This window comes from Lates calcarifer, linkage group LG4 (genome assembly GCF_001640805.2).
Source record: "Lates calcarifer isolate ASB-BC8 linkage group LG4, TLL_Latcal_v3, whole genome shotgun sequence".
In the NCBI taxonomy this organism is placed as follows: Eukaryota; Metazoa; Chordata; class Actinopteri; family Centropomidae; genus Lates; species Lates calcarifer.
Window position 1 is genome coordinate 10681279 of NC_066836.1, and position 15530 is coordinate 10696808.

Genomic DNA, 15530 nt, shown 5'->3' on the forward strand with positions numbered 1-15530 from the left:
TTCATCCTGTCATCGCTTATTTAGTGACTTTACATCCAGTATATTTCACCTTTGCTTGACTTCTTCCTTGGCCTCCTACTGTCCTTATATTTTAACTTGTTTTTCTCTCCTACTCTCTCTTCTCTCATCTCAGGCATGTCAAGATCGAGGATGAACTTCCGCAGTGGCCGCCGTGGCCCTGCTGCCTACCTGCGACGCAAAGAGCGCATGTTACGAATCTCCATCAGGCGCATGGTGAAGACAGACACTTTCTACTTGATGGTGCTCAGTCTGGTGGCTCTAAACACCATCTGTGTGGCCATCGTCCACCATAACCAGCCCGACTGGCTGACCATCTTCCTCTGTGAGTTTTAACTTTTTAACTTGTTGTGCATGTTTTATTTATTTGTGGTTTACCACTTAAAAAAATAATTCAGGCCATGTCTGATAAATGCATTGTTTTCTTCGCATCGCTGCCTCATTCTCCTTCGACTTAATTGCTTTTTTGTTTTATCATCTCTAGACTATGCAGAGTTTGTTTTCCTGGGGCTGTTTTTGGCTGAGATGTTTTTGAAAATGTACGGTCTGGGTTTCCGGCTCTACTTCCATTCGTCTTTCAACTGCTTTGACTGTGGGGTGAGGTCCTTCATCTCTTATTCTGACCCCATATTACTCTAGAAAAGAAAAATAAATAACTTATAGTAACTCTGTTTTCTGTCACAAAGGAAAAAGCTGAATTTAACACAGTCTATATCCTCTCCTTGTGCTGTTATCTTTGTGGTGACTTATATCTGTTCCATGTATTAATACAGTAAAATGTTAGGGGAAATTGGGACAAAACAAAAAAGAAAAAGCTTGGTTAGTTGTGATCTTAAAACCCCTCCTGGACCCCAGATACAACAAAGGTTAGGTGTTAGGGGATCAATAACTGTGGTACTTGCATTTGAGAGTGTATTAAAAACCTAAATGTCCAAAATGCCCACATGTATGCTCATCTACTCAAGATAAAAAAAAAGTCTTGCCAGTTTGCTTCTGATCAGATTGAGCTTATAGATGTCTGATGTTTTACAGGTCATTGTTGGCAGCATCTTCGAGGTGGTTTGGGGCTTCTTCAGGCCCGGTATGTCATTTGGGATCAGCGTACTGAGGGCACTGAGACTTCTGAGAATTTTTAAGATCACCAAGTAAGTGGGACAGCGAGACATTTCAACTAAACTGGGCCTGGGTTGTAGTATATTAGTGTGTGTATATTTTTACAGATCTCTGGTGGAAAAAGACACAAAAAACATGTTTTTTCCTGTCAGGTACTGGGCCTCTCTCAGGAACCTGGTTGTGTCCCTCATGAGCTCCATGAAGTCCATCATCAGCCTGCTTTTTCTTCTCTTCCTCTTCATCGTGGTGTTTGCTCTGCTGGGGATGCAGCTTTTCGGAGGAAGGTAGGGTGTGAATATCCCCACTTATCTGTCTTTATGGGTAAATCTCTGTCACGCTCTCGATTTGAGCAGCCGACTTGAACGCTATATTTTAACCTACATACTGTATCTGATCGTGCCACAGTTTTAGAAACAGTATCTACGCCCCGCAAACTGAGCCGCAGATTCTTCAATGGCTTCTTTGATAAGACGGAGAGGAAATGACATGTCCGGACGAAAATAGCTCTGCATCCTCCTCCTCCTCTCCTTCCTCCTCCTCCTATTCTTCCTTGGTCATATCTGACCCTGCTTTCTATCTGCCTTCCCTCTAGGTTCATCTTTGAAGATTACACTCCCACCAACTTTGACACGTTTCCAGCTGCCATCATGACAGTGTTTCAGGTTTGGCTCCCACAGATCCCCTCATTCTGCTTGCTCTCCATGACACATTGCACCCTGGGATATTTCTCACCCCAGGCGCAGATTAAACAACTCTGCTCACTCGCTCTCCACCCCCCTGCCTCCGCTATCATCCCACACATCCATGCACACATATGCGCACATGAATATCAGACAAGTGAAACGTGAACGAATCCACATCAGATCTGCTACAAAACCAACTGCACTGTGAAAGAGTGTTTTGATCAGTGCACATAGTAATTACTTATCTTGCTACCATTTTTAATACCATGTCTTTAGCTGGTTTGTAGACAGAGAATGTGTCTCCTGTTTGGTGTATTTTCAGGCCTGTGTTTTCTAGGATCTAATACGAGCAATATAATAATTTATGTAAATATTCTGTGCATTTGCCTACAGATCCTGACTGGTGAGGACTGGAACGAGGTGATGTACAACGGGATCCGCTCACAGGGAGGTGTGCAGTATGGCATGTGGTCATCGATCTACTTCATCGTGCTCACGCTGTTTGGAAACTGTATCCTTGCTGAGTCCTCAAAAGAGGTCAGAGAGGTCTGATGTAGCAGCTACGCCTGTACACAATACACCTGTATAAACCTGCCACTACACTGCACAGTACAGGGTGCATTCACTGAAATAAAAGGCATCCTCCACTAAAACTAATGACAAATGGTTTTATTCTCATCCTGATCTTTTCATGCTGCATTTTGTAATAGTTTCACTGACTCAAATACCATTTGTTTTTTAACTTTATTTGTACCGCTCTGGATAGAACATAAGCATCCTTCTCTTCTTCTCAGATGATATATGATAGATATACACCAAGTCTTCCTTGGTCATGCAGTACAGTTGCCCAAGAATAAAATGAAAAGAAAAATAAATATTATTATTATTAATAATAATTTGTATTATCATTATAAAAAGGAATGGGGTGTTAGATTAAGGCCATAAGCTTCATATATTCCATATAACCTGAATTCAAAAGAGATAATTGGCTTTAATTGGCTGTAGGGTCTTTAAAGGGCTATTTCTCCTTATTAAGGTTGTAACAATTATGAAACCAAGACAGAAACTGAGATACAAACATCCACAGTATCGTATCGCAGAGCTGCCATAAAATACTTTATCAGTGCAGTACAATATGCAGACATGTAAGGGATAGGGGAGTAAAATCGTGTTCCCAAAGTTTGGTGTGTGTGTTTGTGTGTTCTTAACTGCCTTCATGACAGACACGCTACTGAACGTCTTCTTGGCCATCGCTGTGGATAATCTGGCCAATGCACAGGAACTGACAAAGGTTTGAATTGTGTTTTTTTTTTTTTTTTAATCTTTTATTTAATAGTTTATCAGTAAAATTGTTCATTTGAGTGTGTGTTTGAGATTTTTTGTAAACAAAGTTGCTGTTCTACTTTCAGTATTACCAAAGCGCACCGCACAAATGATCCAGGGAGATCTAACAAACATGCTGAATGTATTTGCAAAAGCCGACTTTTTAATATTTTGAAAATGTTGAAATATGCGTTGTTCACATCCATGTTTACTAGGTTTTGCTCCTATTCCACCTTTGCCTTTTCCTGCCTTTGTTGGTGTTTTGCCACCACCTGACAATCAGTGGAATCATGCGAAACCATTGCCAGGGCCACGTGCAAACAAAACCCACTTGGGACCCACTCATAAAAACATTGCTCTGTAGCACCACTCAAAAACTCCACAGGGGTACCTTGGAGTATTCTTTAAAAAGGGTGCTCCAGTTATTTAATATTACACTTCCATAAAGTTGTGGGGCTTGTGAGAAACAGTCAAAACTGAAGCAGTGGCTCCTGACTTTTAGCCCCTGGTATGACTCAGACAGCCAAAACCGTGGCTCTGACATGTATGGGACATGTCAGAGCCACAACTTGATACAGTGTTTCATTAGCTCTTCCTTTCTGATAAACAGATAGACTTCATACATTTGCTGTTCTCTTTGTCTTTCTCAGGATGAAGAAGAGGAAGAGGAGTTCTTCAACCAGAGATACGCCCGAGGCAGGGATGGCTTGATCTCTGAGTAAGTTAATGGCTAACAGTTTACAAAGTCACCATTTTAACATGCAATGCCTGGACCGTTCACAGCCCTTAAGTAAATCTTAGAATTCATGTGCTCTCCTAATGGAAAATCTGAATTGGACTGATAATTTCTCAAGATTCTTTTTTTGCATCTGATGCATGTTGTGTAACTGAACTAAGACTTACTTAAGATATGATGGATGCTGTGGGAAGACTGGGGGTGGTCCTGAATTCTTCTGTTATTGGAGAGAAGATGTACTATGAAATCAATAAAGCCAATAAGATCGATTGATTGTGGACTCTCTGAGAACCAGTTGTTGGTGTAACAGGCAAATGTTCCTCAGTCCCTTAAACTGCATGGTGAATGCAAAGAAAGAAAAGAAAGGCATGTGTAAGGCACTGATGACACAGTAAGGAATGTGTATTGAATGTGCTTGATTGAAAAGCATGACCACCCTTATGGATTGCTTCGAACTGAGACGCCTTCTGTAACTGTCCTGGCCTGTGATTGGTTAAGAGAATCCTCTTTTGTTAATGAATTTGCTGCTCCTGTCAGCGACCTGGTGGTCACTGGAGACATTTTTCAGAGGGAGACAGGGAGTCTCAATGTGCTGAGGCGTACTTTGTAGCGTGTCAGATTTTGGTCAAGCTTAGTATGCGGCATGTTTGACTACCGTCACCACTGTGACAGTGGAGCTGTGGTAGGGGTAAAACTGCTACACGACACATCAGAGGTTTTACTGACCCACAGTGACTGACCTGGCCTGTTAAAGGAATTTTTCATGTTTTACAACATTAATTTCAAACTGAGTGTATTTACTTTACCACCAATTACTTTCCAAAAAATGTCATATTCTTACAAACTGAAGAGTGTGTTGCTCCTGCTCCTTAGGTAGTCCTTTATTTCTATGAAAAACAACTTGCAGAAACTTAAGACTTGTAATTCATCACTTTCTTAATTTATTGTTATTTTTTTAATGCCTACGTGGTTGCTACAGCGGTGGGAACACCCTGAGGGTGTTTCTTCAAATTTGGCAGAGGCATTCACTTGGACTCAGAGATGAGCTGAATAGAATTTGGTGGTCAAAGGTCACTCATCTCACAAAATAAATTTTTTCATACGCTCATTATGATAAAAAATACACTTAACATCTCTTATTAAATTCCTTCTAGTCTTCACTACATGTTTTATATGTTTTTTATGGACAGTCATGGATGTGAACTTCAACTTGATTACAACCACTGGTTAGTAATTCTAGTATCAGTTTATTTTTGTTCTTGTCAAAGTTCTATTAAAATTAAGTGCAGTGATTGTTTAATAAGAGGCCTTGGAGCCGTGGTTATGTTGGTATGTGGTATGTTTTACGCATACCACATACCAATGCATACCTTTGTTGCCTGTTATCTAACCTTACTCTCCCAGCTCTTCCTGTCTGTTTCTCCACTGTCACTGTCAAAAAAAAGGGAAAGTTCCCCAAAATTAACACTACTTTTAAAAAAAATTAACATTGTTGATGTATGTACAGGCTAAGTTCATGAGTTAAAAATGCTTGTTTTACTTGCAACAAATGTTCAAGTTTAAATGTTTGAGATTCCCCCCAAAAAACCAAGAAGAAAGTGTTTTTAAAGCAATTCCTGCTCCCATCTGCAATACCAAGTGATAGTAATGTTTCCAAAAGAAAAATGACTGTGATGAATTACCTGTTTCAAGCTGTTTTATGTCTCTGCCAGTTGATTTTCATGCAATATTTAAAGAGATCCATGGCTGCCTGCAGGCAGGAGATCAAACCAAAAGCTATGATGTGGATACCAGTGATATAAATGTATATATGACTGGATAGTGGGTCCTTCAACCTCCCTAAAATCTCATAGACACTGTTTACAGTGAAGTGAGTAAAACAGGTAACAGCGTAAACTCTTTACTCTCTTCTTTGACTCTCTAGTGACACTGAATGTATCATTTGTCTGTTACATATTTGAATGTAAGTCTTGTACGTGTTGCTGCTTTCAAGATGCTGATTTTAATGTGCATTACAGTGTTTTGCTGGTCCCATCATGTTGTCTTGTTTTATGCCTGTTACGTGGCACTGACCAAAATGTGGTGTTCAATGACACTGTATAACAATTAACAAGAAATATTTGAACATTGATGGGCATTGAATTAAGACATCCTTAAATTACATTTCTACATTTATCTCCATTAAGTACTGATTTTAGACTTCTTGTATTTTACCTTCTCTTTATATATTTTGTTCTGTGTCACAACAAATGTTCTGTGTATGTTGTAAAACACTAATGTCTTGTTTTCAAATAATCACTCATTGGTTACATGGACAACAAAAGAGTCTGAATACCAGTAAGTATGATTGTATGATTGTATGCATCCCTGTCACACAGAATTTCTCTCTTGAGTTTTCCTACTCAATTATTGAGATTATTTTCTAGATGTTACACCCTGTTTCTACTTTAATCCTGCACCTTCCCTTTTTTTTGTTCTTGTGGGTTTGTTTTTTCTCTTTTCCTTTTTATCTGTCCTTACCTCTCAGGTATTTTTCCGTTTTTGAGTTTTTGAATGTATTTGTTCTTTGTAGCTTGAAGTATTTTACTCATTTTTCCATGGGATTTTTTGTGTTACTAATCAAGTAACATTATAAACTCACAGAAAAGGTCTGGCCTTTTCTCACAGCTATTAATTTATTTGTTTGGATATTCTTTTATATAACTGGTATGCTAAATGAACACTAGTCTTGATGTTTTGTGTCAACAATTCCTTAGCTGTGGGCCTGTTGTTGCCTCTTATTGATGACAAGTAAATTGTGCTCCTTAGTGGGAGAAGAAGACCCTACCTATACAGGAAACGGGCGATCCACCGAGGTCGACCAAACTTCCCAGAAGAGCCCGAGGGTGTGATGGGGGCCGCGGACGAGCAGCCACTCAGTGGCTCCAACGCTTTCGCTAACCGCCGGGAGAGGAGGAGAAAAGTTAACATGTCCGTGTGGGAGCAGAGAGCAAACCAGCTGCGCAAACGTCGTCAGATGGCGAGCAGGGAGGAGCTGTTTGGCAGCCCTACGGAGGACACCATCGAAACTCCCACTATCGCCCACCATGTCCCCACCCTTTCCCCAGAGGCCAGTCCGGCTCACCTCCCTGAGTCTCCCATGTCTGTGGGGATGCCGCTCCCCGAGCCCCCGATGTCCATCTCCATCCCCATCCCAGAGCCTCCTGTGGCTGAGCCTCTGGTAAACCTGAGTGAGGAGAAAACAGGAGGGGCTAACCACCGGACCGCAGGTGGCGGGAGGCACAGGATGGCCCGCAAGTTCAGGCCCAGTCAGGGGCCAGACGAAGGGGCGCGCCACAGACGCCACCGGCACCGCGAGGCTCGCACTGAGGCCAAGAGTCTGGACTGTGCACAAGCGCCACATGAGGTGCTGCAAGTGAGACGGTCGCTCAGCCAGGAGAGGAAGATACTGGATGAGCAGGAGGAGAAGGATGAAAGGGAGGAGAAAACAGAGGTGGAAGGAGGGTCAGTACAAGATGATTGTGGAACCTGCATCGTCAACCCATATGCAGACGTTGGAGAAGACTGTAGAAGGTAAGACTCATATTTTTGTCTGTGAGGAAGCTTTCAAAGGTGTAACACTCCCCTCCCTCATTGTTCACTCATGTAGTTATCAAAGATAGATCCATTTGATCTGAAATGTTACTGGATATTTTTCCCTGAAAGAGACATTTGTTTTTGTTTTTTCCTTTAAAGAATTAGTTCACATTTTTTCTATTTGCAAAACATTAACTTATGTGTTCCTCAAACTAGCTATGAAGAGAGCCCTTCCTAAAGTTTCTCCAGTGGAGGACAAGAGGGACAAAATTAACATTCCTTCAGTAATTCAGCTGAAGTATGTGAGGCCTCCTTTAACTACTGTATGGCATCAGTAATAAACACATGATTGAATTTACTCACTTTTGACAATTTAAAAAAAAAAAAACCCAGAACATGTTGTACAGGTAGAATTTGTTGTATTGAATTGTACAAGTGTACCTAATACAGTTTTCAGAGTGTAGCACAGAATGTGATTTTTGTACTAAAGAAGATTCCCTCTTTTTTTGTCTAAGTAAGATTGTTGAGAGCTTATCTTAGTTTTAGAAAAACCTAAGAATGCATATTTGCACAGAATGAGGACCATTATGAATCAGAGAAGCAACTTCAATGAACAATAAGTTTTGAAATGTACACAAGGGCATGTCAGTATTGCTTTATTTATTTACTGTATTTGCACTACAGCTGACACTGATGGAAATATCATCAGTTATGAAGGTATTTAGTCATAGACCAAAGTGCATTTTGCAGTTTTGATTAGATGATGGCACTAGAAAAGGCAGGGTTTCACTAGTGTTGTATGACTGCACAAAATTTCACAGCAATCCATCTGGTTGCTGTTCAGAGTTTGGATATAAGGGAGTCATCAACTGACATTTCCAGCCATAGTGCTAGCGTAGCCATGGTACTAGCATAGCTAATAACACATAGAGATTACAGGGCAGGATCCTCCCCCTGGAAGATATCCTGTGACATTTCAGAACAAATGGACTTTTATCAGATAATTATACAGCAAAAAAGCATGATACGCATATACTAGAGTTCAGTGCAGTATAGTAGATATTTTGTGCAGTACTTTCCACAGGAAAAAAATGTTCTTGTCTCAACACATGTTTGTAGTGTCCCACTGATTTAAGTTCACTGATATTTTCTCTCCCATTTTAGATCTACTGTTTCTGGCGCTGACATTCCTGATCCTCCTCAGTGTGAGCAGCTGCTTGACTGTACCTGGTCAGAGCAGGGTGAGGGCGGGCACGCAGACCAGTATGAGCCCCTGTGCCAAAATATCCCAGTGGAGCCGGCATTAGAGGCCACAGAGTACACTGTGAGCGCCATCGAGGCTGAGAATCGCCCAGTCTCCATCAAACGCGACAAGTCCAACCTGGAGGGAAGCGTGGCCATTGAAATGTCTGCACAACCACTGTTGGAGCTCACACCCATGACAGGTAGCGCTGTGATCACTTCCCACTGCAGTCACACATTTCTTTGCTGTTTTTTTATAAAGCAAGATTTAGTGTCAGTATCGCTCTGTATCACCATATGTAGGTGTTTCTGACATCTGAGTGCCACACTTTTCTTTTTTTTTTTTTGATGAATCCATTGTACAGGTGACTCACATTATTCTCTCTCTGTCATAGTGGTCCATGTACAGCTAAAACAGCTCTTTTTCTCTCTTCTTTTGTGCCTCTGTCTGGGTTTCAGTGAACAGTAAAGAGTTGGAGGCGTACCAGTCCGAGCAGAAGGAGAGAGAGGAGGAGACGGAGGAGGAGGAACCTCCGATTCCTCCCAAACCTGTAGCTCCTGACAGCATGTTCATCTTCAAGGCCTCTAACCCGTAAGTCACTACATCACGTATTATAATATTTTGTTTGTGCTCATTCATCAAGCAACAGTTAACGTCATCCCCTGCATTGATCCACAGTATCAGAAGGATCTGCCACTACGTGGTCACTCTACGCTACTTCGAGATGACCATCCTCCTTGTGATCGTGGCGAGCAGCATTGCATTGGCTGCTGAGGACCCAGTGTGCACTAGCTCAGACAGAAACAAGGTGAGATCCAAACACATCTCTCCTAAACTTTACCAGGTACAAAAACAAACAAGGGCAGAAAACCAACCAAATAGCGACAACCCTCTTGCTCCCCTCCTCTTAATACTCAAAAACGTACATATAGCAGCTTTAAGGGGTTCAGCTTCTCCTACTCAGTATACTCCTTATCAGATGGTCGATTATGTTTGGAAACACCCTCCCCCCTCGCCTGCCCTATGTTGGATTGGATGGGGGCTGTGTCCAACAGTTTCTGCAGCTTTCCAAAACTGTCAGTCCAGCAATGTAAAAGTCACGTGTTCATTATTGCAGCACAGCAGTGAAGTAATATACTAATTTCATCTATCAAATTAGATGCATCATTAATCCTTTACAGATATTTATCCTCATTTGAATCCAATCAAAAACAGACAAAAAAGATTTAAACCATTGATGAAGTTTTTAGCTTAATGCAACCCTTTCAGGTTTGATCTGGAGTTGACATAACACTATGTCAGCAACAATGTGTCTCAACACATTTGGTTTCACGCACACACAAGGTGAGAATCAGCAGTTTTGTCGGGGAAATAGCTGTGCAGTTTGTTTTTCACAACTCAGTATCACAGAACGTGTCAAGAGTAACCAAATAAGCACACACTGGTAAAAACTACACTACATTTGCATGTAATAATAGGATTTAAAAAAGGTACATTATTATTTTCCCATTCTTTGGGCAGCTTTTTTCTACTGACTGGGTTGTGGAGCATACCAAGACTAAAAGTCTGGGCCCTTCCTTTTATTTTGACCATTCTTTTCCCAACCTGTCTCTCATGAGGCCTGTAGTGTAACATAAATGCAGTACCAAGTCTCTGCAGTAGCCTTTTAAGGTATATTTGGGCATGCAGGACTCTAAACAGCACCAAACATATATTTCTGAGTGCCAAATGTTTCAACAAACCCAGAGTTAAACAGAATCAGAATTTTGTTGCAGCATCTTTGCATATTTCTATAATGAATGTTTACCTGGAGCTATGTGTTGATGCTGCTTATAAACACACTGATTCATCCTATAAAGGTTTATTTAGAGGCAGTTAGGACCATGCCAGCTGGAGGGTAACAGGTTCATTGCCTCCGACTCTACGGCACCAAGGTGCTTCGTGTTCTCATTTTGAGCTGTACTACTATCAGTGAGTCCCAAATCCATACTACATACTAATTCAGAGCAGGTTATGAGTATGTAGTGTTTTCAAAAAGAAGAACTGACATAATAGAATTCATTCAAACCAGCCAGAATATGCAGGAAATATGGTTGAGTTTTGAGTGTGCTGTTAATGGACACTATTCAGTGCGCAAATGAAATGGAGAGGTTGCTCACAGCTGGAAAAAAATAGAAATAAATTGTGGGTGGTGGTGAAACAGCTTCAGAAAGATCTTCAGATTTCACTGGTGATATTCCAAATGTCAAATATTGTGTACATTTTATGAATTCCTGTTGTATAGTAATTGCTAAAACTGAGCGCTATGACTATTGTGTGCAGCACATGTGGCATAGAATTATAATGTAGTGTGGAGGTGAGTATATGAACCAAATGATGCAAAATGAGATCATGCATTCCCTCAGAAAAGTCTGTTAACACTTTCTTCATTTTTATTTTTTGTGCGCAGGTCCTGCGTTATTTTGATTATGTCTTCACTGGTGTGTTCACCTTTGAAATGATAATTAAGGTCTGTAATCATATCGCACAATCGCACTTTTTAAAGAATTCAACTTTACTCTAGGTTTACTCTTAAGGTATTGAACCGGTTCACTTTACGTGTCTGTGTGGGCGTGCGTGTTTGACCTCCAGATGATAGACCAGGGTCTCATCCTGCACGACGGCTCTTACTTCCGAGACATGTGGAACATCCTGGACTTCATCGTGGTGGTGGGGGCTCTGATTGCCTTTGCTCTAACGTGAGTCACTATACAGTGCTGCCTGTCGATGACTAATGACTGACTCACTGCAGCAAAATCATTTTTCTGAGCATACAGTATTGTTATAAACAACCTTCCCTCAAAGAAACTTTTTGCAGCAGCTTAAAAAAAGAAAGGAGTCTGCTCCATTGATAAAGGGAGCAGCTCAAAAACTGCAAATGTGGAGGCATGCATGGTCCTGTTCAGTGTGTAACTCAGACTCGTGCTGAAACGAGAGGAACACATGGATTTCTGTGTAATTTGGGGGGTGTAGTGTGTCATGACTGATGTTAAAAGCCTCTACAGTATTTTTTTTTTTTCTGTTGTCTTTCTGAGCGTGACTGTTACAGATAACTAACTGAACCTTTTGTGCCCTCTGTTGTACTGTAGAGGACTGTACTGTATGTTAATTTCTCTGTTGTGAATATAGCTGTGATCCTCTGAGCTTTGCTCACAGTGTATCTCTTTTTATGCCTCGATTTTTTTTTCTCTGTTGTTCCTGTGGATTGTGTCACTGTGGGGGCTACCAGGAATGTGATGGGGTAAAAATTTCAGTCACACTAAATGTAAAATTCGCACATACGCTTCTCATATATTTCTTTTATTGTCATGTGTCTGATTTTCCCTTTTTTTGGACCTGATGTGTTTTTTATTGTTTTGTCTTCTAAATATCACCAAACTGCAGAGCCTGGCAGGTATCAGGGTAAAATTATTGATAATTTATGCACATTAAAAGGTCATTTCAGCCCCCTAATTAATAATTTGTACACTCAAATTATTAATATTTGCACAGTATTTAACTGTAAAAAGTGTTTCCACGTGTCTCAGTTAAAGCTTGGGTTTAATGCATGGACAAGGACAAATTTGCTGAATAATATAATTTATTGCTAGTACAAGGTAATGCATAACTATTATGTGCAGAAATAACGTAACATAAGAAATTACGTCAAATTACAAAAATTATAAAAAATTTGCCCCCCGACACCTGCTGGGCTCCATCCAAACACACTCAAGGTGAAGTTCTGTGTCTCATTGAGTTTTTTTGATATGCACTTGTGTGGACGTTTTGCTTTTAATGTGTTCTTCACCATTTTAAATGTGTCTATGCTGTGTGTCCATTTAAGTGTCATGTTTCTAAGTGCTGTGTTCCAATGTTACCAGGAACAACAAAGGCAGAGACATCAAGACAATAAAGTCTCTCAGAGTTTTGAGAGTTCTGCGGCCTCTTAAAACTATCAAGAGACTCCCTAAACTCAAGGTATGATGTAACTTCTGCACACGCTCCAGTATTTTTGTGTTATAACCACACATCTCTGACAAATCAGATTCACTATGTCGTCCTCCTTGTGTTTCTTCTGCTCTACAGGCTGTTTTTGACTGTGTGGTCACATCTCTGAAGAACGTCTTCAACATCCTCATTGTGTACCAGCTCTTCATGTTCATCTTTGCTGTCATTGCGGTGCAGCTCTTTAAGGGGAAGTTTTTCTACTGCACTGACAGCTCCATGAATACAGAAAAGGAATGCCAGTAAGTGGATATATCTGAACCACACAGTGACTATAACTTTAACAGCATTTAAACCTCAAACACGGGAGAGCTATGGACTCCAGACTCCACACTCTGTTTACATGTAACTGAAAATTTAACATTAAAACTGCTGGTTTAATCAGTGAGTGAAGTGAAACAGTTATCTCTGGGCTGCTCTGTTCCCTACAGAGGCTACTACATTGACTACAGCAGAGACAAAAAGGAGGTAAAGAGGAGAGAGTGGAAGAGACACGAGTTTCATTACGACAACGTCTGCTGGGCCCTCCTCACGCTTTTCACTGTTTCAACTGGAGAGGGATGGCCCCAGTAAGTGTACTTTCAAAATAATATACACAGTTTATAGGCTTTCAATTTTTTTTAACTTGCTAGCCACAAAAATCTTTGGAATCGGTGCAGTATTGGGCAGTAAGATCCTTTTAGTTTATCCAGAAATATTGCTACAAATTGTTACCTTGACACAGTTATTTTTACCTTGCAGAAGATGGAGCTGCTGGAATACCCGTGCCTGGATCGGTCAGTTTGTTTGTGTTATTGTGTGGCTTTCAGTCATATGTTATAAGTATTCATATGCGTTACATAAGTACATAAATAAGTGGAAATATCTGAACCACACAGTGACTGTACCACACAATAACACAAACAAACTGACTGATGGAAGTATTCCAGCAATTCCTTCATGCACGGTTAATAAGACTTTAAAATAGCTTTTGTTAATTGGGTCCGGTTGCGATAAATTGCAATGATAATAAAAAGGTCTGTCTCCAGAGGAATCCTATCCATAATGTTGTCAGACACTTACAATAACAATTTGAGGCTGTCAGTGGCAAAAACAAGTGTTTTAGTGGGCGTACTCTGACATGGACAGATGCCCATTGGATCACATTGCAGCAGCTGTTCGTGGTTTCTGGATACACCATTCTTGCTCAAAGCTTTCTGTCGCTATCAATTATTTACACTGAAAAGCAAGTGAAAATAAGGTTGAAAAATACCATAGTTGTCATTTAAGCCCAATTTTTTTGTGCCAGAATGCATTTTGATTACCCACATTTACTGTCAAGGCCATGAAGATACCACTGGAAACACCCAGTTTTCCACCAAACAGCAGTTCTAAGTGTCTTTTCTGCTGCTAGGGTCCTGCAGCACTCGACTGACGTAACAGAGGAGAACATGGGGCCGAGTCGGGGGAATCGAATGGAAATGTCCATTTTCTACGTGGTTTACTTCGTGGTCTTTCCATTCTTCTTCGTCAACATCTTTGTGGCTCTGATCATCATCACCTTCCAGGAGCAGGGCGACAAGATGATTCAGGAGTGCAGTCTAGAGAAGAATGAGGTGTGGAGTGGTGAAACAAACACACAGACACGTGTCACAGATACAGTCACACATGTTCATGTAAGGATCAAAGGTGTTCTGCAGCTCTGTGTGTCTGTCTGTGTTAAATTTCTCTCCATCAGAGAGCTTGCATCGACTTCGCCATCAGCGCCAAGCCGATGACCCGCTACATGCCCCAGAACAGACAAACCTTCCAGTACAGACTCTGGCACTTTGTGGCATCGCCCTCCTTTGAGTACACGGTGCTCGTCATGATCGCCCTCAACACTGTGGTCCTCATGATGAAGGTAAGGAACTCTGTAAGCAGCTTTCTAGCAGAGGAACAGTCCGACCTTGTGTTTAACACATTCACTGTTTATAGCACTATAACTGCTGAATTACAACTGACAAGAAAAATCAACTTTCAGCATCTTAAAAGCCTGAGACATGACAGTAAACAGTTTGGCCATTTTATTTTCTTCCACGTGTGATTATGTAATGCAAGGAAAACTACAGCTTCGCTTTTATTTTCAGCTCTGACCATCAGATAACCATGTTATTATTATGTAATAATAACATTGTCATTATTACATAATAGCACACTGAGTCCATGCCAGAAAATGTATTCAAAAAGGCAACATTTTGATCTTCATGAGTTAAAAATTCTGAAGAACGTGCTCCATCCTTGACCATCACTCACATATGTTTGTGTATGTTAAAATAGACAGTGCACAGATTTTCTGGAGTGACTTTATTTGTGTTATTTCCATTTTAAGATATTTTTTGTACAACATTTTAAGGTTCCCCTTTTATAATTTTATAACCAGTAGGTGGGTGGTGGTGCTCACACATCACCAACCAACACCCATGTTCAGCTCCCAGAGGACATTGTCGCAGGACGCCTTAACCATAACTGTGACATTTTTAATTCTCTTGTTCCATTTTATCCAGTTATCTTCCTTGTCTTCCCACTGTGTGTTAAAGTAATGAGTTAGATTTTATTCAGGGGACTTAAATCTATTTAGACAGGGCTTTCTCGTGTTTCTTACACTACAAGCAGGTCCCTTTGGAATTTTTTACCGTCTAAATTCCTCGAAGATCACACAATGAACACTGTGCAAAATAAAAGAGAGGACATTATCGTCTAATACAGCCAGTTAAAGTTGGTTAATGTCAGAAAAAAAATATATTGAGAATAAACATGAAAAATGTACACCCCTGGAATAACTTGCAAAGGGAGT

The 15530-nt window shown here is 40.7% G+C and overlaps 1 protein-coding gene across 2 annotated transcripts in view; it reads left to right on the top strand.

Annotated features, from left to right (window-relative positions):
* cacna1eb (calcium channel, voltage-dependent, R type, alpha 1E subunit b) overlaps positions 1-15530 on the top strand; it is a 56000-nt gene that overhangs the window by 30644 nt on the left and 9826 nt on the right. For both annotated transcript variants that reach the window (XM_051069974.1, XM_051069975.1), the window contains 19 exons: positions 134-343; positions 503-615; positions 1051-1163; positions 1284-1415; positions 1724-1793; positions 2208-2325; positions 3038-3105; positions 3788-3855; positions 6682-7446; positions 8614-8894; positions 9151-9283; positions 9371-9500; positions 11142-11201; positions 11324-11430; positions 12592-12688; positions 12797-12957; positions 13147-13284; positions 14109-14310; positions 14433-14597. In XM_051069974.1, the coding sequence (XP_050925931.1) occupies positions 134-343; positions 503-615; positions 1051-1163; positions 1284-1415; positions 1724-1793; positions 2208-2325; positions 3038-3105; positions 3788-3855; positions 6682-7446; positions 8614-8894; positions 9151-9283; positions 9371-9500; positions 11142-11201; positions 11324-11430; positions 12592-12688; positions 12797-12957; positions 13147-13284; positions 14109-14310; positions 14433-14597 (3131 nt within the window). The remainder of the gene's footprint in view (positions 1-133; positions 344-502; positions 616-1050; positions 1164-1283; positions 1416-1723; positions 1794-2207; positions 2326-3037; positions 3106-3787; positions 3856-6681; positions 7447-8613; positions 8895-9150; positions 9284-9370; positions 9501-11141; positions 11202-11323; positions 11431-12591; positions 12689-12796; positions 12958-13146; positions 13285-14108; positions 14311-14432; positions 14598-15530) is intronic.